The following is a 25,833-nucleotide window of genomic DNA, read 5'->3' on the forward strand; positions in this document are numbered from 1 at the left end:
AACTCTTCTAAGTGAAGGTACATCAAGGTTTTTGTTTGTTTTAAATATTAGAATCACAGTTCCTATTCTAGGCATTTAGATATTCCTCAGTAAAATTCCAAGGCTCTTGGGTATTTCACACAGCAAGCTTACATGCATGCTATTGGATATTTTCTGGGAATGTTGGTGTGATTAGTCAGCGGGGGCGAGCAGGGGAAAGCAAGTTCCTTCTAAAAGTTAGTGCCGTTCAAGGAGTAAGGGTAATAATACTGTTTATTCAAGAGTCATGTATTGTAAGCACTATAGCCCATTAGCAACTAGTTTGATTAATTTTTTTTTTTTTTGCTTTTTGGGTCACACCCAGTGATGCTCAGGGGTTACTCCTGGCTCATGCACTCAGGAATTGCTCCTGGCGGTGCTCGGGGGACCATATGGGATGCTGGGAATCGAACCTGGATCGGCCATGTTGGCTGCATGTAAGGCAAATGCCCTACCCGCTGTGCTATTGCTCCAGCCCCAGTTTGGTTAATTTTTAAGACAATAAAAAATAGATCACTTAAATATGTATCCTCTGTTCTCATTGGGTACTAAGTTGTTAAGATACCAGCACTAAGTAAGTTTGAATCAAAGTGTTTCAAAAATAAAAATCACTTTTAGATAGTTGTTAGAGCACTACAAAAAGTTCTGTACTAAGATTACTATGAACCAAATCTCTGAATTAGACACATATCTGTATATATGTGTATATAGTGTAATACGTGAAATGTGAATATAGTACCCTCTTCTTTAAAAAATTATTTTCACTTCTGGTAGATGGGATTTTATGTAATGTCTCAAATTTTAGTCAGCTATTTTAAAATCATCTGGTATCATATTCTTTACTATAACAAATAGTTATATTTAAAATAAATAATACTCTTGGATCAAAGGTTTGGAACTCCTGCTTTGCATGTGGAAAGTGCAGGTTCGGTCCTCAGCACCAGAGGGTTCTCTGCACATTGTTGGCAGTGACCCTCGAGCATCATGCTGGGACTTGCTACTGGGCACTGCCAAGTGTAGCCCCCAGTCATACCCAAAAGGTTCGTTCAGGCTAGGGATGTACGACGTATGCAAAACAAACAAACAAACACTGTCCTCCCATTGTTCATCGATTTGCTCAAGCGGGCCCAGTAACGTCTCCATTGTGAGACTTCTTGTTACTGTGTTTGGCATATTGAATACTCTCGGTAGCTTGCCAGGCTCTCCAAGAGGGGTGGAGGAATCAAACCTGGCTCGGTCAGGCTGGCTGCGCGCAAGGCAAACGCCCTACCGCTGTGCTATCACTCTAGGCGTGTGCAAATTGCTGATAATATTAAATGAAGAGCAGGGAGATGGTTCAAAGGGTTGGAGCCTGTGCTTCACCTGTAGGAGCCCTGAATTCAATTTCTGGCACTATATGGTCCCCCCAAAGAGTTCAGAGAGTTGTCTCCAAGTACCACCAGTGTGGTCTAAGGTCAAAAGGAGGGCAGGAGAGATAGAACAGTGGGTAGGGCACTTGGCCAACCCAGGTTCAATCCCCAGAATCCCATCTGGTTCTATGAATCCAATCAGATGTAATTCCTGAGCCATAGAACCAGGAGTAATCCCTGAGCACACTGTGCTGAGTGTGGTCCAAAGAACAAAATGAAAAAATCAGAAGTAAATATGTTGATTATTTATTGTATAGCTCTACATATTAGGCAGCAGCTTCAGTGAGGAATGAGTAAATTTGTCGGTAGAATTTCACTAGGTTTTGTTGGATGAAGGGTAGACTTTAAATGGGTTTTGACAGGGGTTGAGGGTGTGTCAATTTTTAATAAGTATAGGGGGCTGGAGAAATAGCACAGCGGGTAGGGCGTTTGCCTTGCACGCGGCCAACCTGGGTTTGATTCCCAGCATCCCATGTGGTCCCCTGAGCACCGCCAGGAGTAACTCCTGAGTGCAGAGCCAAGAGTAACCCCTGTGCATCGCAGGGTGTGACCCAAAAAGAAAAAAAATTAATAAGTACATATAGAGGATATTTCAGGTAGAAGAAAGAGCATGAGAACTCCACTTATTTTGGGAAAGACAATTCATTCTGTATGACTGAAGCAAGTTTGTATGTTTTGGAGTAATAAGAGGTAACAGCTGCTTTACTTTTACTATGTTGGTTGGTGTGCAATAGTGGGAAGTTCTGAATTCTGGGTGTTAGGCATTTGGACTTAATTTACTAGGGAAAGAAAAGTGATTAGGATGATTAATCTGTCAGCAGTTTATAAGATGATTGAATCAAGGAGAGAGAGTGACAGAGAGAGAGAGAGAGATAAGAGGCAGGGCAAGTTTTTGGAAAGCGAAGGATGAATTTTGTTTTATGTATTTGTATTTTAAAGGAAATACCAGACTGTAAATTAAGGTTAGAAAAAAAAAAATTAAGGTTAGAAAGCTTACTTTATTCTGCATTGAAATGAACAGCTCTAGCAGTCCTGGAAAAACAAAACTTTCAAAGGATCTTGATATTCCTGCAGAAAGAATCTATAAATATGTCTGGACTGTATACTACATGTCATGCATTATATTAAACACTCATTTAATTCTCATAAGGACCTTGAGAAATATGATTACTTGCCTAGAATAATGAGGTCTAGGGAGGAAGTCATCCAAAATCGCATTGTAGTGAGTAGCCAGATTGGCAAAACTATTCAAACTAAGTATACCAGTTTGTTTAAACTGTCAGGTGCAGAGAATTGAGTTAAGCCCTTTCAGATTCTGTAAAATTATGATTTGGCTTGGAACAGCTCTCCTCTTCGAACTTTGTTTTTCATATTATGCCTGATCATGGATTCTACTACCCACCCCCATGGGATTTGGGGTTTGATATCTCCTTTATCCCTGTTAAAAGTACCTTGTTTTAAATCTACCCATGTATATTTGCATCATACGCAGTTTGTAAAAGTACTGTCCCTACAACTTGTTAATTCTGCTGCTTACATTTCTGCTGTATTGCTTTTTATCTCTGTCTGTTAGTGTTCACTCACCGTGTTTCTTTTTCCTTAGAAATAGACTTCTAAGGAAATAGATGTCTCACACTTCCTTATACCATCAGAGCTGTGATAAGCTGTGATACCTTCCCAGGTGTCCCCTTAAAATTCATCTCCTCTCTTTTTACCTAGCTTTCTCCTGTCACATGCTTTGAGGGTGGGGGTTATTTGGAATAGAAGAAATGCTGACTTCTTCATTCACAGTATAGGTAAGATTGCAGGAATTCTAATCCCGTAAAGGATTTAAATATATTGGATTTCACTGATGCTTGTGAAAGCAGCCACATAGGTTGGAAGATTGAGGTGAATTATTCTGTTTCGTAAATGCATTTCATTCATCCAGGGGTGACATAAGCTTTACAGCATTTTCTAGCATATTTGTTATGGCTTCTTCAGTGAGCATTGTCAGTGGAATGAAGTAATGCGTATCATAACATTGTAATTGTAAATGATTTATACATTAACTCAAATGTCGGTGTTTTCCTGGGAAGTAAAGAGGAGCTGTGCTTCCTCCTACTTCATAGTTGATCCTCCCACTCCTGCAATGAAATAACTTCACACTCTCGAAGAGTCACAAAATGTGTAAAAATCATTAAAGAGGAAAAAAACATTCTATATGGTTGTTTTATTGGTTATTTTTGACTTCTAATTCATTCATTCTCTCAGCCTCCTTCTCTGACTCGTGTTACTATGACACCTTCGTTGCAGTGTGGGAAAGAGTTAGTTCTTCGGAACAGACAGTGCTCTGGCTGGAGACTGCATCTGCTACACCCAGCCTTCCTCATCAGCTCTAGTTTCGGTGGCCCAATGGCAATACAAATGTTTTTCTGTTATTCACATTCCTATTTTGCTTTTAGGAAGTGATTTTTGTTTGTCTTCTTGTTTTGGTTTCGTGTCGGTGGAATGGTGGGGACACTCCTAGCGTTGCTCCTGGAGCCAGTGTTTGGTGTTTGGCATTCTAACCGGGTCAGCAGGATGCATGCACGCTCCTTAACCCTTGCACTCTCTCCCCAGTCCAAGGAGGTGATTTTCACTTCTTAACATCACTAATTCTATATTTGTTTTCTTCCCTTTTGGGCTATCTATTTTTTAAAAATGATTTATTCCCAGCTGTTTATTAGTTCTTACGGTTGCTTATTGAATTAAGCTTCTCATTATTTAGAAACACTTTTTGTTTGTGCCCAGATGTACTTGAAGTGAACAAAATGTCTTTTCATTTTTAAGAATAAAATATATTCTTAGCATAAAAGAACAGAAGCCACATCGCCAAACTTCGGGGGAAAACTATTAAAATCATATGTAACATTTTTGTTCAGATTTACCCATGTTACTTTGCTGTGTTCTGATTGCTTTTTCCCACTGATTCCATGATTTATAACCAATTTTTATACATGCATACTCTATTTTCTAGAGCAGGCCAGGACTGTGAAAATCCTTGTCTAGGATCAGGCCTTTCTCACTGTTTTCTGCTGTGATCCCTTTTCTCCTAAGAAATAATAATGTGACCCTGGGTACATAAAATAAGTCTATAAAGGAAGCACCAACAATAAATCATAAATAAATTGTTTTAGACAGAATATTTGGAGGATAGTGGGCTACACCAAGCTGTACTCAAGCCTTGATCCTACCTCTGTGTTCAGGGATCATTCCTGGTGGATTCGAAGACTCTGGTGTGCCAGGAATTGAACCCCGGTTTGCCTCATGCTGGGCCTGTGTCCAGCAGGCTGTGCTATCTTTTCAGCCTATAAAACAAAATTGTAAAGCTTTTGTTGACTTCCATATTCATTTACACAACCCTATGTGGGTTGCAGCACACAGTTCCTAATCTGGAGGTTAATCTTAATGCAGTGCTATCAAATGGGTAAGTAACAGGGGGCACATAAAAATATAAAGCTATTTAATAATCACATTTTAAAATTCAAAACGAAGCAGATAAAATGAATGTTACTCATATATTCTGTTTAACACACTATGAAAGGTTCCGCTCACACAAAATTAATTGTATCTTTAAAATTCATCTAAGTTTGAACTTGTCTTTTAATACAGCTTGATTACTAAATTGTTGATAGTTAAAATGAAACACTAATTGTGTTTAATAAAAACGTATTCTGGACTACTTCTTTTTAAAATTTAAATTAATTATTTAACAGTCACGATTGCCATATTATATTGGTTATTGGTTTTTATCTACGTGTGATTTCTTCCATTTTAATGAGCACTAAATAAAATTTGAAATTCAAGTCTTAGTTTACAATGCCCACATTTAAAATAATCAGTAGCCTGGATCCGGAGAGATAATTTAGCAGGTACTGCCCTTGCCGTGCATGCAGAGAACCATGCAGAGAACGTGGATTCGATCCCTGGCACCAGATGTAGTCCCTGAGACCTACCAGTCAGGACTCTAGAGCATAGAGAGGAGTTAGCCTGGCACTCTCTGGTGGCCCGAAAACCAAAGTTACAATAATTAATAGCAATCAGCCAGATTCAGAATGGCAAATGTGCGATTGTAAAATTATTGTTCTATGGTAGAATATTTGCTGTGCTCTTAGACTTTCTATTTAGTATTAATGTATGATTCCAATGTCTTGAATTATTTCCTTATGCTTTCACAAGTAGAATTTCAGCATCAAAGTATATAAACTTTTTATTACTCCATAGGTATTTATTTTCACGTTATTTTCTGCAGAGTATCGATTGCATACACAGAGGCGATACTAATTTGTTAATTTTACTAACATCATTTTTCATCATCTAGCTATCACTGTGTTTAATTGCTACAGAACTCTGATTTATTATTTACTCTCTAGGGTGACTTTTTTCCCCTCTCTTTTATTAGGAATGCTGTTTCATGCCCTTATCTCATTTATCTTTCAGTGTCTAAATGTTTGTTTTTACGTTTCAAAGTTTTTGTAAATTAAAGTCGTTTACCCTTTTATATTTACTATAGACATTTTCCCTGATTTTTTTTCTTTTTACCGCTTATCTCAGTCCTTGAAATAAAAGAAACACCTTAAATTTTCTATAGCCAAATTTTAGATTATATTCCCTTTGGATTTGAAAACGCTTCCTACTTGAATTTTTTATATTTGCTTCTCTTTTCTTATAGGTTTCCATTTAAAAAATAAAACAAAACTTAAGTCTCTTATGAGAGTGGGATTACCGTGGTTCTGTGTGTGTGCGGAGAGCAGGTGCAGGGCTGGACCGCAGTGCAGTGGGTAGGGCACTTTTCTGGCGTGCTCCTCACCACCGTCTGTCCCTGGCACCCCAAATGGTCACCCACACTTCCAGGAATATAAGCCCTGAGCACCGCTGGGTGTGGCCTATCCTCGACACATTCCCCCACATCCCCAGAAAACAGAAGAAAAGAAAGTATACATCCTTAGCCTACAGTCAAATCTAATACTTAGCCATTGGATTCATAGGTGAGCCCCTAGGATTATTAACTCACATCTATCTCCATATCAACAATATGTGTGATATTTTATTCATATTTGTGTTTACTGATTTAAATTTTTATTTTGTTTGGGAACCATGCCCAGGGATGCTTAGCTCAGGTGTAGTTCCTGGCAGTGCTTGAGAGACAATGTGTGATGCTGGGAGTTGACAATTGGGTATTTGCTGTACTCTCTGCCTCTTGCTCGCTCACTCGCTTGCTCTCGCTCTTGCCTCCATTTGTGTGTTTAGACAAGAAATAAAATCCATCACTGTGATTCTTTCAAAATAATGACACTTGCCTTGTTCTGTATGTTTTTCAAATAAAAGTCTACCCCCCATCTCTGTGTATTCACAATTGATAATTAATAAGCATGGTTGCTGTACATTGTTTTTCCTTTATTCTTAATCTTTGGAAATTATAGATTCCTAAAATTCATCTAAGATGGTATGCGACAATTGTACACACCTACGTGCACAACTTAATTCTTCATGTGATAAAATGTGTGCCTTAGTGAAGACCATTGAAGAGACAGTGTAAAAAGAGACAGTGGAAAAAAATAAAAATAGTTCTGGGGCTTGAGCGATTATAGAGTGGGGAGGGCACTGGCCTTGCACACAGTTGACCCAGGTATAATTCCATATGGTCCCTCTGAGCACTACCAGGAGTATGAGTATTTTTTTATTTAATTTTTTTTTACTAGTGGATCACCGTGAGGTACAATTATAGAGTTATAAACTTCTGTGTTTGCATTCCAGTCACACAATCATAGAGTACCCTTTCCTCCACCAGTGCCCATTCTCCACCACCAATAATCCCAGTATCCCTCCTACCACCCCCACCCCGCCTCTGTGGCAGGGCATTCCCTTTTGTTCTCTCTCTTCTTTGGGGTGTTATGGCCTGCAGTTGAGGTATTGAGTGGCCATCATGTTCGGTCTATAGTCTACTTTGAGCACATATCTCCCATCCCGAGCGGGTCCTCAAAACACCCTTTACCTCCTGGTGTTCCCTTCTCTACCTGAGCTGCCCTCTCCCCTAGCATGTGAGGCCAGCTTCTAAGCCATGGAGCTAACCTCCTGGTCCTTATCTCTACTCTTCTTGGGTGTTAGTCTCCTATTCTGTTACTGTATATGCCACAGATGAGTGGTCTTTCTATGTCTTTCCCCCCTTTATGACTCATTTCACTTAACATGATACTTTCCATGTTGTTCCACTTACATGCAAATTTCATGACTTCATCTTTTCTAACAGCTGCATAGTATTCCATTGTGTAGATGTACCAAAGTATCTTTAACCAGCCATCTGATCTCAGACACTCGGGTTTTTTCCAGATTTTGGCTAATTGTAAACAGTGCTGCAATGAACATACGAGTGCAGGTGTCATTTCTACTATACATTTTTGCCCCTCTGGGATATATTCCTAGAAGTGGTATTGCTGGGTCAGATGGGAGCTCAAGTTCTAATTATCTGAGATGCGTTCATACTGTTTTCCAAAAGGACTGAACCAGTCAGCATTCCCACCAAGAGTGAAGGAGAGTCCCTTTTTCCCCATGTCTGCACCAACACCGGTTGCTTTTGGTCTTTTGGATGTCTCTGTGGTGTGAGATGATGTCTCATTGTTTTGATCTGCATCTCCCTGATGATTACTGAATTTTTTAACTTTATTTAAACACTGTGGTTTACAAAGTTGTTCATAATACAGTTGTTACTGGCAATCAATGTCTCTAGTTTCCCAGCCACCCCTCAAGCCTACCTCCTCAGCAGGCACAAAATATTTTCTTTTATGTTGCTTGTTACAACTAAGTGGCTAATGGAATTATCAAGGAAATTCTTAGAGAAAAATGTCAAAATCGTTATATTAAAAAATATAAGAAAATTGTTATATCTCACCCTGGGGTCATTAAGTCTTTGTCAGAGAGTTTTCTAAGCTGTTTGTTGCTAATTGAGTGCTACTGTTTATATTTATTGAGCTTAGTTGTCTTCTGTGTCAGTTTCCCATTGAATTCTGTGTGTTTCTACTGGGATGTTAGTATTGTGGAATTTGGAGTTGTCCTGACACCATTGCCCAGGAAGTTGAGGATCTGTAGTTCCGAACCAATTTGCTGACATGGTGGTGTCTATAGGATGTGAGTGTTTCTATCCAGCCCCATTTCTACAAGACCACAGGTTCTCCACCTAAAAGCTGGTAAAAGGGTAATTTTCATCAGTTTGATATCTCTAGAAATTAGTGGAGAAGCAGTGGCATTAGACACTTGGTATGGCAGCAGCTGAGGGGTGTGTGTGTGTGTGTGTGTGTGTGTGTGTGTGTGGCTGCCAGGGCTTTGGCATGGTGGTTATTTGTCCAGTCGTTCTCCCATGGGCACTCCAGAGTTTCAGCTAAGAAACCAGTGTCCCATTGAATTTTCACGGCTTTGCATCTCTTCTGAGATTCCGTGCTGAATCTGTAGGCCTGGGCCAATGCGTGAGTTTACATGGTGGTTGGCGTGACTGCCAGGGCTTCACAGGGGGTTGAGGGAAGGCTGCCCGCACCCACTCGATCTTAGTTTGAATTTTTACATTTCTTCAGGAGAAATCCTTACAGGGGCTGAATGACAAATTTGTGTATTTGAGACTTCTAGCTTTCCATCTAGATTTGCTAAATCTTCGCCATCCCTCTCCTCCTTCCACGCTAGTGAATAGCTCTGTCTCACTTCACTCTCGGTTCTTGGTCATATTACCCAACCTCTAGTGTTTGGTTCCACTTTTCTATTGGTTCCTCACAAAAACACAAAGGTTCACAGGGTTAATTATTGTGTAGACTGAGATTCTAATAAGAAAATCACAGGATTTTGTTGATTGCTCTTCTAAACCAAATCACTATCAGTGACTGAACTCTGGAGGTGCAAAAATTGACCTTTTTATTGCATACAAGACACCTGGGAAAGAAGACTGTTTTTATAATGGCAGTTTTTATTTTGGTGACACTATTGTCTGGGACATGTGGCCTAGAAAAGAAAAGTACTGTTGGCATCAATTTTAAGTTTTCACAGTCTAAAAATGGGACTCCTAAATTAATAACTAAATCTCTACCTAAAGATAAAAATGCCATTCAACATTAGACTTTAACTGTGAATTTGCATCATTTAAAACATGATTTTCCCGTATATTCTTCATAATAACAGAATGTAAGAGACATGCCCACACTGCAATACTCTTGTTTTATATTTTAAAGTAAAACACACACACAGGCAACATACACACACTTGGAATGACGCCAGACTTAAACTCCAGGGGCGTACTGCGCTGTACCTTAAATTACAATCAGATGTATTTTAGCACAGATCAAATTTTCAGTCTGTAGTTGGTGAGAAGCCTAATTATTTGACCAGGTTACTATTTATGTAGCCCATTCTCTGACTGTCTGTGGTTAATCCACAGCTGGCAGAATGCTTGCTCTGGGAGGTTTTTATTTCATGCTGAAACAGTTTAGGGAGAAATGTGGGTGGAGGGGCAGCTTTAAACTCTCCTCATTAAATGAGACTAAAAAGCAAGTACATACATATTACTATGGAGACAAGATGCTGTATAAACTGTTCGTTTTAATTCTCCGAGTGACAGAAATAGCAAAGGAAGCAGCTTGGATGCTCATAGTTTGCAAGTGACATGGTATTTGGTTTTTTTTTTTATCTAAAAAAAAAAGGAAAACAGTTTTAAATTCATGTTCCCTAAGATTAAGGTTTGTTACCTTTTTATAAAAATTGTATATTGGTTAGGAATTAATTGATTAGCGCTCTTTAATGTGAAAATAGTATGTTACTGTCATAGGAAAACATTTTTATTAGAATTTCATTAGCAATACTTTAAAGTGATGAGATAATTATACTCTCAAAAAAATACTGTCAGTAAAATTCTCTTAATAGCTCAGAATTTATAAGGCAATAAATCTATCAGGTATATATCTCAATTTACATTACTCCTACATTAAAATTAATTTAGTATTCTTATAATATGAAATTTTTAAATAATAGAAAAATTGTTAGCTTTTTATGACAGGTTGAAAAGAAATAATTTTGGGGGGTAAGACAAGAATTTTCTTTATGTTCAAGGTTATAAGCTTCCATGTTCTGCCATTTATAAGCTGCTCTTCCCTTTTGTGTTCTTTCCTCGCATATCCTGTAGTCCTTTTTTCTCACCAGTCATCCTCTCTTCCCTCTGTGGTTTCTCTTCTAGGTTCTTTTTCCTTTTTTTTTTTAAATTTTTTAATTGACTCACCATGAGATACACAGTCACAAGTTGTTCGTGATTGAGTTTCAGTCATATAATGTTCCAGCACCTGCCCCTCCACCCATGTACATTTCCCACCACTAGTGTCCCCAGTTTCCGTTCTACCCACCCACCCCACCCCAGCCTGCCTCTATGACATGTACTTCCCCCCCCTTTCTTTCCCCTCCCCCTTTTGTAATACAAATGCTGAAAGGTTGTCATGTATATATATATATATCCCTTTCCCTACTTTCAGCGCTCAGTTTTTGCCCAGAGTGATCATTTCTATTATTGTCTCAGTCCTTTCCTTTGGAGAGAAGCAATTCTCAAGATTCTCCAGTTCTTAAAAACAATTCTCCACCCCCTGTTTCCCAACCAAAAACACCCTCTGTGCCCCCCCCTCCTTTTTTCACTCCCTGTAGAGTACAGAATACAAGCTCTGTCACCTATACGTATGCTGTATGGCCTGGAAAACATTTCTTAACTTTGCTACCTTGCTTTTGTTGTTCATAAAATGAGAATGATAGTATTCACCTCACAAGTTTGATGGAGGGATGAAATACTAGTGAGTGAGTTCATATACATAAAATTGTTGAGTGTGGTGCCTGGATCACAATTCCTTATTGACCTGGGCAGCTAGCTCCAAGGATGGCGCACGTGCTCCGCCTCCCCAAGGCTCTGGTTTCACTCATGGCTCCATAGAGCCTCCTGGCACAGTTGGGTGGAGCCCAGGCCCCAGTGCTTCCTGGGAGGTTTCCACGCGGGTCTTCCCCAATAAAAGAAACCAATTCCAGGTGACTGTTAAAGGTGACCATGGATAAAGCTTTATATATATATATATATATATATATATATATATATATATCCAATGCCCTTGCTTTACCTGCTATTTATTTGGGAACTCAAGTGATAGTACTGGGGCCAACTCAATTTCATGCACCACCCCATATATGGGACCCTGATCATTGTCCAGATCAGGGCTCATTCCTGAGCACTGCCAGGCGTGGCCCCGATGCCCTGCAGAGCTGGTCCTAATCATCACACCTTGTGAATTTTGTTCAGCCTCCTTTTTCTCTCCCCAACACTAGCCTTGCTCTCAGTTTCCTGAAGTTTCTCTGCTTGATTCTTTCTCCACTCCCATTTGTCTTCCTCTTGTCCTCTATTTCACAGTCGTCCTTTCCTCTGGCCATTAAGATCTATTCTCTCTTCTGTCTTTTGCCCTCTGATTTATCTGCTCTTTCTTCCATGGTAAATACAACTTCTCTTTTGCCATCTTTGTCCTTTATGGGCTTTCTCTTGACTCAAACTTGCTGAAAAGTATTTGGGAATTCCTCACACCTCAGCTTTCCAATACTTGACCTGTAGGGATCTTATTCTGGGTTCATCTTCTTCTGTTAATGGTATAACCATTCAGCATCTCGGTCTCCTTTTGACTATTTTATTCTCTCTTGTGGGGGCTAGGGTGGCGTGGTGAGGGCTCACCCAGTGATGGTGGGTCTGAAGGCACTTGACCTGTGCTCATCTAGCTGTGCTAGAAACAGCTAGAAAGAAAGATCCAGTATGCTTATGCTCATATTTCCTAACTAAATGTAATTATTGTTTTAAATGAAATCTTTCCACTACGCTTCCCTTTGTGGACTTCCAGAATTTTCTTAGCATTGAGTATACAAATCTGTACAGTGCAGTAATGTGCTCGGATGTAATGGCCTGTGTCGGATATTTATTACTCATGATCAACTTTTCTCCTAATCAAATGCTGCTGTTTCCTGTATTGCATTTTATGACTGCATTTTATATACTTTTGCATTTTGTATATAAATTAATTTTTTTTCTTATTTAGATGGCATTTCTAACTTCTTTTTTTTTCTTTATCCAGGGATTTTTTCTTACAGTTTCTCCGGAATCAGTGTTAAAAGTGGCTCACTATGCGTCTGAAAAGAACAGAATCTTTACATTGAATTTGTCTGCACCATTTATTAGCCAGTTCTACAAAGAATCATTGATGAAAGTTTTGCCTTATGTTGACATACTTTTTGGAAATGAGACGGTGAGTTACTCTTTGTGGAAAAAATAGTACTTGTTTTTCTTTGGTTTTAGATTTGTGTTTCTATTTCAAAATAAAACACCTCAGCATTGCAGAAGTGTATTTGAAGATTACGCACCAGATTTGCCACAATTTGAATCACTCTACATCAGTGATTTCACTGTTTTCTTCAGCTTATACTAGCTTCTTATACAACGGTTAGTAAATTGGGACTTATACTTTTTATTTGCTCGAGCGGGCCCAGTAACGTCTCCATTGGAGACTTTGTTGTTACTGTGTTTGGCATATCGAATACTCTTCTCTCATTTTCTGATCATTTCTCTGAGCTAATACAAATATGTACCTGATGTATAATCATGTACTACAATTGGGGTAAAAAACTTTGTTTTTCATCACTACTTTCAGGCTGTAGATACAGTACAGTGGGAAAGGTGTATAGGCTTTCCAGCCACCAGCCTGGGTTCAATATGGCACCCTGGATGAGCCCTGAGCCCTGCCAGGGATGACCCTGAGCATAGCTGAGTATTTCCATAAACCAGTAAATAAACTTTGATGCCACTTTCAGCCAACCTTTTACCTCATCCTAAGTACTCGACATCAACGTTCTTGGTTTTATTAAACTAGTAAAACTGTGTTTTCCTCAGAAACTTTCATCTGAGTTAATATAGAAATTATGATTTGATGTTAATATATTATAATTTGTATTTATGATTAATTTTTTCTGATATAAATTTTTAGAACTTTTATCAAGAATATATTTTCCTTAATTCTAAAATAGTGAGGGGCAGGGTTTTTTTTTTTATTTAGTATTTACGGTTCATATTTACCTGTTACTTAAATAAAATATATGAAATTGATAAAAAGAGACCTTCGTGTGATCCCAGAATTATCATTTAAATTTCTTATTTCTCGGGTTCTTTTTATAAAATGAAAATACTATATTACTGATCATAGAAGTCCATTTTGATACTGGGCCTGTGGTTCTAAAATATCCATATATACTGTCACTGTCACTGTCCTCCCATTGTTCATCGATTTGCTCGAGTGGGCCCAGTAACATCTTCATTGGAGACTGTTGTTACTGTGTTTGGCATATCAAATACATCACGGGTAGCTTGCCAGTCTATTTGTTAAAATAAGATATCACGATGATGCTAGGAATGTCACTCAGTGCCTCCAGCGTACTTGTTTGAGACCTCTTTGTCTGGCCAATAACAGTAGTAGAATGTATATTCAAAGTCACTAACCAAGAATAAAGGTAATGATGTATTCCTGTCAGTTTACAATTTCATCTAATGTCAAGAATAGTGCTAATAGCCTTGATCTTCTGTGTTCCTACTGAGAGTCTAGGTAAACTGAAATCTACATTTTTTGATATTCCTTGCTGCCAGTTCTCTTCATGGTTATAGAAACCTATGAAAAAAATACTGCTGTATCCCTTGATAGCCACCTAACAATTCTGAGGTCGAATTGACCCTTGACCTCAGAGTTCTTAAAAGTCAGGATGAATAATGCCCAAAAGTTGCGAAAAAGTATGGGGGAAATTGTCTGCCATGGAGGCACGGGGAGGAGTGGGATTGGGGGGCGGAGGGGTGGATACTGGGGACATTGTTGGAAGAAAATGTGCACTGGTGGAGGGGAGGGATGGGTGTTGGATCATTATATGACTACAACTCAAACACAAACACTTTGTAACTGTGTCTCACGGTGATTCAATTAAAAAAAAAAGTCAGGATGATCAGCCTGGCTGGTTTATGGGTTTTGTTTTTTTTTTATGGTTTTTGTTTTGTTTTTGAGCCACAACCATCGATACTCAGAGCTTGCTCCTCCTCTGCACTGGGGCTGACTGTTGTGCCAGAGATCGACCATGTTAGCCCGCTTGCATGGCAGATGCCCTACCCACCGTATTTTCTCTCTGGTCCCTAAGATCAGACTGATTTAAATACAAGACAAACTTACATACTTTTTCAAAAGAGCTTAAAAAATGATTTTTTGGAAGTAAAAACAACTTAAGAGGGTTAAATACTAAGAGAATTTCAGTGTGGACTTTATAATCTCACTCGACCCTAATTTGAAAGAAAATGAAAATAGTCTTAAAATTGTTCACAACACATGGAAAACTTTTTAATAAGCGCTTATGTGTTTGTGAAACATGTAAAACAACTTGGAAAGAATTTACCAGAACCAAGGAACAATGCTAAAATGTTTGGCAGAGATTTAGGAGAGTGAAAAAGAAAGACTCCTCAAGCACAGGCAGCAACAGAAATAATAAATTGAATTTCACTATAATTAAAAACATTTGCATCAAAGAAAACCAAGAAAGTTCTCAGAATGGGAAAAAAAATTTAAAAGATACATGTGATAATTGCCTAACAACATATATCTCAACATGACTAAAATATATCTCAAAATCAAGAAAGAAAACTAGAAATGGACAAAATTGGGGCCAAAGCGATAGATAATACAATGGGTAGTTTTTTGCCTTGCATATGGCCAACACAGGTTAAATCCCCAGCATCCCACATGTCCCCCCCTAGCACTTCGAGGATTGATTCCTGAGTGCCGAGTCAGGAGTCAATCTGAGTAAATCTTCAGAATCGCCAACTGTAGCCTCAAAAAGAAAAAAATGGACAAAGATAAACATTAAAAATGAGATGTGAATTGAATGGGAGACGAACACCCAAGAATATTTGAGATAAGTACCAGGAGGTCGGCTCCACGGCTTAGAAGCCGGCAGCACATGCTGGGGGAAAAGGCAGCTCAGATAGAGAAAGGAACACCAAGTAAAGGATGTTTGATGGATTCACTCGGTATGCGAGATGCATGCTGAAAATAGACTATAGACTGAAAACGATGGCCACTCAATACCTCTATTGCAAACCACAACACTCTAAAGGAAAGAGAGAGCCAAAGGAAATGCCCTGCCACAATGGCGGGGCGGGGTTGGGGGGGGGAGGGCTACTGGGATCATTTGTGGTAGAGAATGGGCACTGGTGGAGGGATGGGTACTTGATCATTGCATAACTGAAACCCAGATATGAAAGTTTGTCAGTCTACAACTCTACCTCATGGTACAAAAATATTTTTTAAAAATTTTCCAAAAAGATATGTGAATGGTATAACAAGATGCTCACCATCACCTATTGATTCTGCAAACCAGTAAGGTTAATGTTGATTTAGAATCTAGTATAGATGAGTGGGCTGGAGTGATAGCACAGCGGTAGGGCGTTTGCCTTGCACACAGCCAACATGGCCGACCCGAGTTCGATTCCTCCACCCCTCTCGGAGAGCCCGGCAAGCTACCGAGAGTATCTCGCCCGCACGGCAGAGCCTGGCAAGCTCCCCGTGACGTATTCGATATGCCAGACACAGTAACAACAAAGTCTCCAATGGAGACGTTACTGGGCCCGCTCGAGCAAATCGACGATCAACGGGAGGGCCTTTACCTTTACCTTTACCTTATATTACCTAGCTAGAAGAGGATTTGATTAACCCATGAGTGATTTCAACCAGAGACGTTGTAAGGATTCTGTCTGCAGCACCACTGATGTCCCCTGAACCCTGCCTGGAACGATCACTGGGCACAAGGCTGGGTACCAGGCCACGAGCATGGCTTGGTCAGGCTCAAAAATCAAAAAAATAATAATAAAGGAAGAAGAACTTTAATAATTAATTTTTATTCTATTTTATTTTGAGTTTTACTTTTTAATTCTAGCTGCTTTTCATTTTAATTCATCAGCTAAATATATAGTATTATGGCAGAACAGTAAACAGATTTATAGTATATTAGGAGTGATCTATAATTATACAGATTATAGAATACTAGATGTTTGATATTGAGCTATAAGGTACTTAATCAGTCTCCAAATATCTGATAATGCATAGCTTTTTAATATATACCTGAATTTTCACCCTCTGCTTTAGTCAAATGAACTATCAAAGAGTCAATAAATCTATAGTTGTCAATAACACAAATGCAGAGAATGTAATGGATGGAACTCTGGATGGAACTGTTGTATGACTAAATAAATCTGGGGATTGGGGAGTTGGGGAGATTTTAGGTCACACCCAACAGCACTCGGACATTGCTGCTGGTACCAGGGTGCCAAACTGGTATTCTCATATTCTTTATAAGCACTTTGAAGCATCTCCTAGGCCCAAGATTTTGAGGGGGAAAATATTCTTTTCATTCAGGGTGCACACCCAGAAGCACTCAGGAATTGCTCATGGCTCTGTTTGTAAGTCACTTCATGGCAAAATGCTTAGGGAACCGTATGATTTTGGGACCCCATCCTGGGCCTCCTGCATGAAAAGCTGCACTCAGACCTCCATGCCACCTCTTTGGCCCCAAGTTTGGAAAAATACTTTTATTATAAAAAACCAACTGTGATTTTGTAAGCTTTGTGTCTTTCATGGGGCTGGAGCGATAGCAGAGTGGGTAGGGCGTTTGCCTTGCGTGCAGCCAGCCCGGCCAAGCCGGGTTTGATTCCTCTGCCCCTCTCAGAGAGCCCGGCAAGCTACCGAGAGTATCTCACCCGCATGGCAAAGCCTGGCAAGCTACTGGTGACGTATTCAATATGCCAAACACAGGAGCAACAAGTCTCAAAATGGAGACGTTACTGGGCCTGCTCGAGCAAATCGATGAACAACAGGAGGACTAATCTAATCTCACGATGTTTCCTTCATCTCATCTGTCATTGTTCTTCTTGAGTGCTCTCATAATACTAAACTACCTTCAATTCTCAGGGTAGGAAGGGACATTTTATATTTAAAACAGTGCAAAATAGATATCCTAGAAAATACCTGTAGGAACATTTACTTTTTCTTTTTGCTCTACCCACAACAACCAAATTCCTGTCTTATTCAATACTTTTAAGATGCCAAAAGTTAGCTCCAACAAACACATCTCTCTTTCAGAGAATTGTATCTTTTCTTATCACCTCAGTTTAAAAAATGAATGCCATATGCAAGACTATCTTCAGACAATGACTGGTAGTCGATAGGTAATCGAAGGTAGTCGATTCCTGTAAGTTAAGAAAGATAAGTGAGGTGAACTCTCCTATTATCCAGTCTGTTGTTGGAGAGATACTTTTTGGCCATAGTACAAAGCGAGAAAGCCACATTGTCTTTGTTGAGACAATTATGGAAACAAGGCAAGAATTTTAGGAAATTTCACATTGTTTTCATTATTCAGAGAGTACAAGTGAAGAAACAACTTCATAGAGAGGGTGTGCAGGTGATCTACCCAAAAGAACAACTTTCAGAAACAGGACTATGGATCAATACTCTTTATAAGCTTAGATGCAAGGATTCTTTACAGCAAAGCACCCAACTATATATACAAAGGATAATTACTCATAGTATCTTATACAGAGTTGGTTTATAATGTAATTCATCTTAGTAAAGCTAAAAGAAAATAAATAATCATCTTAATGGACACAAAAAATACATTTGCCAAGAATCTAACATATACTGCTGGTAAGATTTTCAAAATACTAGAATTATGAAGGAACTTCTTCAACCCAAGATGTTTCCCCAGAATATATACAGAGCACCATACTTAATATGAAAGATGGAATTCAAATTTCCGCTACGTTAAGGACAAAAGAAAATGCTCACTTTCTTCATTTCTGTTAAACATCGTACTGGAGGTTTTAGCCAGGGATACTAAGGTATGAAAAACACACTGAAAAAGAAGAAATAAAATTGTCTCTTACCAAATGCCATGATCATCTTTTATTGACTGTCTTAAGAATCTATATTCTTAATATAAGAAATATATTGAACTAAAGCAAGTTTATCAAGGCTACAGATATAAAAATAAATAGACAGAAATGTATTTTGTCATATTCGCAGCTCTCAGATTGAAGTTTGGGGACCAGAGCAATAGTAATTCCAGAGTGCAGAGCCGGGAGTAAGCCCTGTTCATTGCCAGGCGTGCCTCTCCCCACCCAAGACCCCTCTCCCCGTCCCCACAATAAAGGAAATTAAATTTTAAGATGCTATTTCTGAGACCAACTAACATTGTATCATATTTTGGTGGGGGTGTGTTTTACACAATCACAATCACAACCATCCTGTTATTCATCGATTGCCTCGAGCAGGCCCCAGTAACGTCTCCTTCGTCCTAGCCCTGAGATTTTTTTTTTTAAAGTGCCATATTCAAGGCTCTTTCAGAGTTAGGAGAATGAGACCCTTCACTGTTACTGGTATTTGGCATATAGGGTACGCCACGGGGAGTTTGCCAGACTCTGCCATGTGGGCAGGTTACATTCGGTAGCCTGCCAGTTTGTCCAAAGTAGGAATGAGATGGTAAGATGTCATGCAGCCGCCTTTCGGGAGCTGGGTTTTATAGTCTCTGAGTCTTGGCCATTGATGGGATTACACGGCGCCAGGGGGCCAGTTGGTGGGTGTGACCCCCGCCTACTGGAATTTGGAGGATCTGGGTGGCGGATGCTCAGCCCCGATCCGAGCAGACTTGGCGATCTCAGCCCCGGAACCCACATGCCTTTGTTCCTCTGCCAGTACCTTCATGTGTGCAGAGAGTGATCTCAGCATGGTGGTGGCTGGTTCTGGAGGTCTTCAGCTGCCGGAGCCCTGGTCAGGGCGGGGAGGAAAACTCAACCCGCTCCCCTCCAAGTGTGTTTCACAAAAATGGTTTGTGAAACCTCTACAGGAAACATTTGTCATTGAGAAAATTGAAAAGAAACAGAATGTTGAGAGAGCATGCTCAAGGGAATTAATACATCATTGTTTAAATAAACTATCATTAAGGGGACCAAAAAGATAGTACAGCATCAAGGGCACTTCCTTGCATCTGGTCATCCCAGATTTGATCACCCTCACCTCTGTTTTCCCCTGAACCCCATCAGGAGTGATCCCTGAGTGCAGAGCCAGTAATATGACTTTTTACCATTAGGTGTGGCCCCAAAACCTAATAACTTAAAAGTGAGCTATCATTAACATGTCATTTGTCAAATTGTCTGTGGACTCAATACAATTTAATAAAATTCCAGCTTATTTTTTTCAGGAGTCAAATGCATATTTTAAAATTCTTATGGCAAAGCACAGGACAAGAGTAGCTAAACCAACTTCCAAAAAAAGTTTCAAACACCTACAAGTTTCAAACACTTACATGTATTGTACTAAAAACTATATGAAAGTTACAGCTTGATACAACGTTGCCTTAGACAAATAGAACCATGGATAAAAGTGATAGTCTAGAATGAAATCCATGTTTGATTTTTCAACAAAAGCCATTCTTTAGAGGGAAAAAAAATTTTTTTTTAATTAGGCTGGGGACTCGGGTGATGGTTCAAATGCCTGGAATACCAGCTTCGCCCACTGCAGGCTGGTTTCAGTCCCAATACTGCACAATCCCTGTGCACTCAGAATGTGACCCAAAAACCAATATAGATATTAAAAGTTAAGATCAGGCTGTAGCAAAAGAAATTCCATATCTTTAAAACGAATCAGACTTCAGTCCATTTAACATAAAACCACAAAATATCTGTCCAAAATTTTAAGGTGTGACCATACCAAATAATGCCAGACTGTGGACCTACTATACCTGTCCTATCGAATGAGAATGTAGAATGGTACCACTACTTAGAAAAATTCTTTTCCGCTTTCCTTAGTGATTTAGATAAACCTTTTGACACTGCTATACCTTTCGAAAGTGTTAGCCAAGGTACAAAACCACATACAGAACCATGTACAACCAGCAATGCACAGTGCACCACATGGTGCTGGGACTTGAACCTCATGATTATTATTTTAACATTGTTATTTATCATGTTGTTTATAGTACAGCTGTTTCAGGCATTCAATGTTCCAACACCAATCCCACTACCAGTGTAATCATCCCTCCACCAATGTCCCCAGTTCCCACCCACCACCCCTGCCTGCCTTTTTGCAGACGCAAACTGATTTACTTCATATTACTCATTACACACAAAGGCAAATGGAATTGCCAAACTTTAAGTCAATAATATTCAGTTTGTGGTAATTGTTATATCTCACAGTGACATCACTAAGGGCCCCCTGTGCTGGTTGGTGCTAGTTGAGCCTCTGTGTTATTGTTTAGGCTCAGTGAGCTCGTGGACTGATGCAACTTTCCCACCAGATTTGCTGTGTTCCTACTGGGCTGACAGTATGAAATTTGGAGTTGACCATAGGTCCAGGAGCTGTAGAGATAGAATATTTCGATGGTTGGCAGTTTGATAAGATTCGGCTGTGGAGCTGGGCTGTTTCTTTGTTGGGGGGTGTTGGTGTCGGTGTGACTGCTGTGCCTTCAGGCAAAGAGGGCAGTCTGTCCACCCCCACTTAAGAAGACCCCAGGTCTACCTAGGAAGATTTGGTGGTAGCACTGTAGCACTGTCCTCCCATTGTTCATCGATTTGCTCGAGCAGTCCCAATAACGTCTCCATTGTGCGACTTGTTGTTACTGTGTTTGGCATATTGAATACGTCATGGGAAGTTTGCCAGGCTTTGCCATGCATGCAGGATACTAGTGAGGAAAAGAAATGACTGCTAATTTTTAAGGACCACATCCAGCAGGGCTAGCAGGTGGTGCTAGGGCATGGTGGAGGCGGGGGGAGGGGGGGCCTTCAGGGTCACAGTCAGGAGTGCTGGGGGCAGACAAGGCTACAGCTGACAATGATAGGATAGGGGATGGGGGCTGTACGGCCATGGCCAGGCATTCTTGCAGGTCTCCAAAACAAGGGCAGAGGACTGTGACTGCACAGGGGGCAAACTCAGGAGTGTGGGCATGTGCAAGGCATGAGCTCAGTCTCTGCAGCTATTTCCTGGGGCCCCACTATCGCCACCTTTGAAAGAGTACAAACTGATCTGGGCACTGCATGATAGCTTTACATTTCTGGGTGGGACAGGGAGTGTGGAGAGACTGAGCGGCTAAGAAGGGGGGACATGATGCAAGTGACCAGGTTGAGCTCAGAAGCCCGGTGTGTTGGCCAGAGCAACATTGCAGTGGGCAGGGAGTTTGCCTTGCAAACTGTGGCTGATCCCCAGCATCCCATATCGTCCCCCCAGCATCGCCAGGAGTAATTCCTGAGTGCACAGCCAGAAGTCACCCCTGAGCACCACTGGAGAGAAAAAAATAAGGAAGCACAGAACTGGCTTGTCCTGAGCAGCCTGGCTTGGGTGGTGGTTAAGACAGGCCATCCTAACGGTTTGGTGGTATCGAGCGCTTTTCCAGACTCGTTGTGGAGCTGGGCCGTTTCTGTACTGGCAAGATGTCCACCCACCCCATTGTCAGCTTTTTAACTTATTTATTTATTTTTTTAACAAAAGCTATCTCATTTAAGTGTGAAGTCGTGTCTTATTGTGCTTCTGCCTGAGATTCAGAAATGCACAGATAAATTTCTATGTTGTCACAATTAACAGTTCTTGGTAACCTCCCAGCCTGTGTTTTTCACTCTAGTTTTTTTGAGAAAGGGACACCCTCAGTGGTGCTTGGGTTTCCTCTCTGCTCCATGCCTGGCTATGAGTCCTGGCCGCACCTGGGGCAGGGAGTGGTGCCAGGGTGCGTACCCAGGGCTTCCACAAACGGACCGTGTGCCCCAGCTCAGCCTTCCACACCAAACTGCCTGTGAATTTCCTGCTTGTCGATGTGAAGGGACTTTTGGAATGACGTCAGTGTCTGAGTTCTTTAAATGTTGCATTGTATTTTTGAATTATTTCTAGCATCTTCAAAATTTTAAATATTTCCCTTGAGCAACATCCATTTGTTACCTAGATGCGCATGTAATCACCTTAATAAAGGCCATTCTCTGTGCAGGTAATTATATCCACTGATGCCTGCTAATGCAAGCTGCTTTGCGGTCATTATATGTAATACATGACTACAGAACTGGATTATTCTTCTTGTTTTTCATTTTTATTAAATTAAGTTTTCTTGAATAATGTCATCTTGCAAATGGTTCTTAGGAGTAATACCTTTCAGGGCTCCATAATCACTAGATAATTAACCTGCCAGGATTAAGTACACTCAACTTTGCCTCGGGATGCTTAACTCTCAATAAGGTCAATTATCTCATGATAATAACTGCTTTGTCAAGAGTTTCCACTTAATTCCATAGTGAAACATCATTCACCCATACAGTGCAACTTAAGAGAGTTTAAATAATAAAATCCAGCTTGAAAATTGGGCACGAGAATTCAGCTTAATTATTTCACACAGTTTAAGAATGCTACGTTTTTGGATAAAATTCCTCCTCCATAGACCCAGTATTTTGAATCTAACAGATGATATCTGTTTCCAACGGTAATATGTCGCTCTGCTTCATCGGTTCTTTTGCTGGCAGTTGTCCCACGTTGTACGTTTCCTTTTGGGAAATCCACTGTAAAAGCCTATTGAGCCTTCAGAGGTTTTCGTATATTAAAAATCTCATTGCAGCCCAGGAAATTTGGTGATACTGTCTCCTGAGTCATGACTTAGCGTGTTGTTGCTATTGGATATCTGGTTTAGTTGTTGAATCATGTGCAAAGCAGTGGAATTCTTCTGCCTTCGGTGCTCGTGAGTTGGTGGGTTCTCCTCAGTCATAAGGGGCCGAATTATGGAGAGTCAGACATGACTGCTTTCAACACACCACGACACTGTAAAAGCAACAGGAACTTGTTTTTTCATAATGGGTTTCATGCTTTTTAAATCCAAGGTTCTTCGGTTTTGGTTTGGTTTGGCGCCACACCTAGTGATGTTCAAGGGCTACTCCTGGATCTGTGCTCAAACATTACTCCTGGCGGTACTTAGGGGACCGTATGGGGTGCCAGAAATCGCACCCGGGTTGGCCACATGAAAGGCAGGCACCCTACCTGCTGTACTATTTCTCTGGTCCCAAGTTATAACTCCTTAGAAGTAAACTTAATCATCTCTTTAATTAATCAGATGACTGGATTTGTTTTTGCTTCCTTCACTATCTAGTTAGGCGAGAGGGACTTTATTGATATTTGCTGTTCACACTGTTAAATCTCTTAATCTTTCTAATAGCCATTGATTCCTTTTTAAATGACAACACAGAAAATAACACTTTTAATGTGGCAGTATGTTTTAATTATACATGAACCTTTGATACCTTTGCTAAAATTAATCTTCTGAAGCATACTGTCCATTTCCAGTCATCTCTAAAATGGAAGTTAGTTGCTATTTCAACATGAAAATATGTAAGTCTTTAAATTATGTGTAGGAAATATAAATGCTTTATATGTGTCTGTCTCCATCTAGATATTTTTTTAGGAGATTTTCTGTTCTTAGTCAAGGTAGCATTTTCAATGTTTAGAAACTCTCTCATCTCTAAACAATGTAATCTATATGGAATTCATTTTTCAGTTTTTACTCAAATCTTGTTTCTTAAGATAGATCATTTCCAAGCATTTTTAGGTTTTAGGACATCACCTAGATCCATAATCTAACTATAGAGGCTCTTCTTGCCTGTCTTTCTATCAAGGTGGTTCCAGCATGATTGTGGGGTTGTGGTTATATCTAAAATACTAATTTTACCATTTTAAAGTGCTTTGTTTCTTCCAAGTAACAAGATATGTCACTTTCCTACAACAGCGGTTTATATAGATTTTTCCATCTCTTTCTTTAATACACCGAGCAAGGGGAGTTTGTGATATAGGACAGATTAAATCTAAGGTTGCTATGAGATCAGTCTCAGAAGATGGAAAGAAATGTTTTCAAAAAAATATATAACCTCTTCAAAATCATGAGTGCTTTCCATATTTCTAAATTTTGATCCATTTATATTTCCTGCAGAAATTAATCAGACGCCAGTTAAGGCAAAGCTATGCTATGAGATTGTTGCTTAGCGCGTGGATTTAACCTTCTCCTTAGGGTCTCTCTGATATATTTTACATGTCTGGAAGGCTGAGTTTCCCTGGAACACAGAGACTTTTCACGGCAGCAGCGTATTGTTAAGAAGTCAAGCCCAGAGCTGCTCTGTGAGTCTCGCGTACTCTCACCTTTGTGCCTTCGTTCTTCCGGCTTTCTCATTCCCTCCCCTATACTGCATAAAGGAGAAAGGTTTTAAAATCATTGTCAGGCTACCATCTATCCATCCATCATTTGTTAAAGGGAAGAAGAACCCTGTAGTTCAAGGTTCTTTGAACTGTTGGTCATATTTCCTACCGCAATGCTTTTCTGTGTATGCACCTTTTTATTTGTTGTTCTTCCTGTGCTACAATCTGTCAAATTTTAGTAGGTACACTTTTATAATATAAAAATAATGCTTTAATCTCCAAAGCTCTTACATTAAAATATTTTTCCTAATTTTTCACATTAGTAATGAAATTTACTTACACTTATAAAACCCATAAATTTATATGATAATAAAACAACTCTACTATATTTAGAAAAATTATTTTTTAATTTAAAATAATAAATAGTTACAGTGAATGGTAGCCTACAAAGTCAGTATGCAAAGATCTGTTATTTCTATACACATAGAGTGAAATAACAAAGAAATTCAAAAATAATCTGTTTAAAATGCATCTCAGAAAGTTAAATATTTATTCCTAGTTCAGTTAGGAATAAGTTTAACATAAGTTTAACAACAAAATTTAAGTATTTGTACAAAAAACATTAAAAAGATTATTGAAATAAAAAAGACAAAGATATGAAACTATATTACATTCTCATGCATTGAAAGAATTAAAATTATTCAAGTGGCCATCTTACCAAAGCCAATATTATAATTTAATGCAAAAATTCCTATCAACATTTGTTCATCTGGGCATCACACTCAGTAATGGTCAGGGCTTACTTCTGATTCTGCAGTCAGGGCTACCTCCTGGCAGTGCTCTGGGGAACCATATAGGGTTCTGGGGATTGAACTTGGAATGGCCTTCTACAAGGCTAACAGTCTACCAGCTATGCCATCTGTTCGGCCCCCCATCAAAATTTCAACTACATTGTTCAAAGAAATAAAGCAAACATTGCTGAAATTCATGAGACCCCAAATAGCCAAAGCAGTCTGAGAAAAATTAAGAATAGCATCATCACATTCCCTGATGTGTACTGTCTGTGCTAAAGTTATAGTAATTAAAGAAGCTGGAATAAAAATGAACATAGGGGTATAATG

The 25,833-nt window shown here is 39.6% G+C and overlaps 1 protein-coding gene across 2 annotated transcripts in view; it reads left to right on the forward strand.

Annotated features, from left to right (window-relative positions):
- ADK (adenosine kinase) overlaps positions 1-25,833 on the forward strand; it is a 509,577-nt gene that overhangs the window by 309,215 nt on the left and 174,529 nt on the right. For both annotated transcript variants that reach the window (XM_056113429.1, XM_056113430.1), the window contains exon 7: positions 12,566-12,736. In XM_056113429.1, the coding sequence (XP_055969404.1) occupies positions 12,566-12,736 (171 nt within the window). The remainder of the gene's footprint in view (positions 1-12,565; positions 12,737-25,833) is intronic.

Source organism: Sorex fumeus, unplaced genomic scaffold (genome assembly GCF_029834395.1).
Source record: "Sorex fumeus unplaced genomic scaffold, SorFum_2.1 ptg000020l, whole genome shotgun sequence".
Lineage (NCBI taxonomy): Eukaryota > Metazoa > Chordata > Mammalia > Eulipotyphla > Soricidae > Sorex > Sorex fumeus.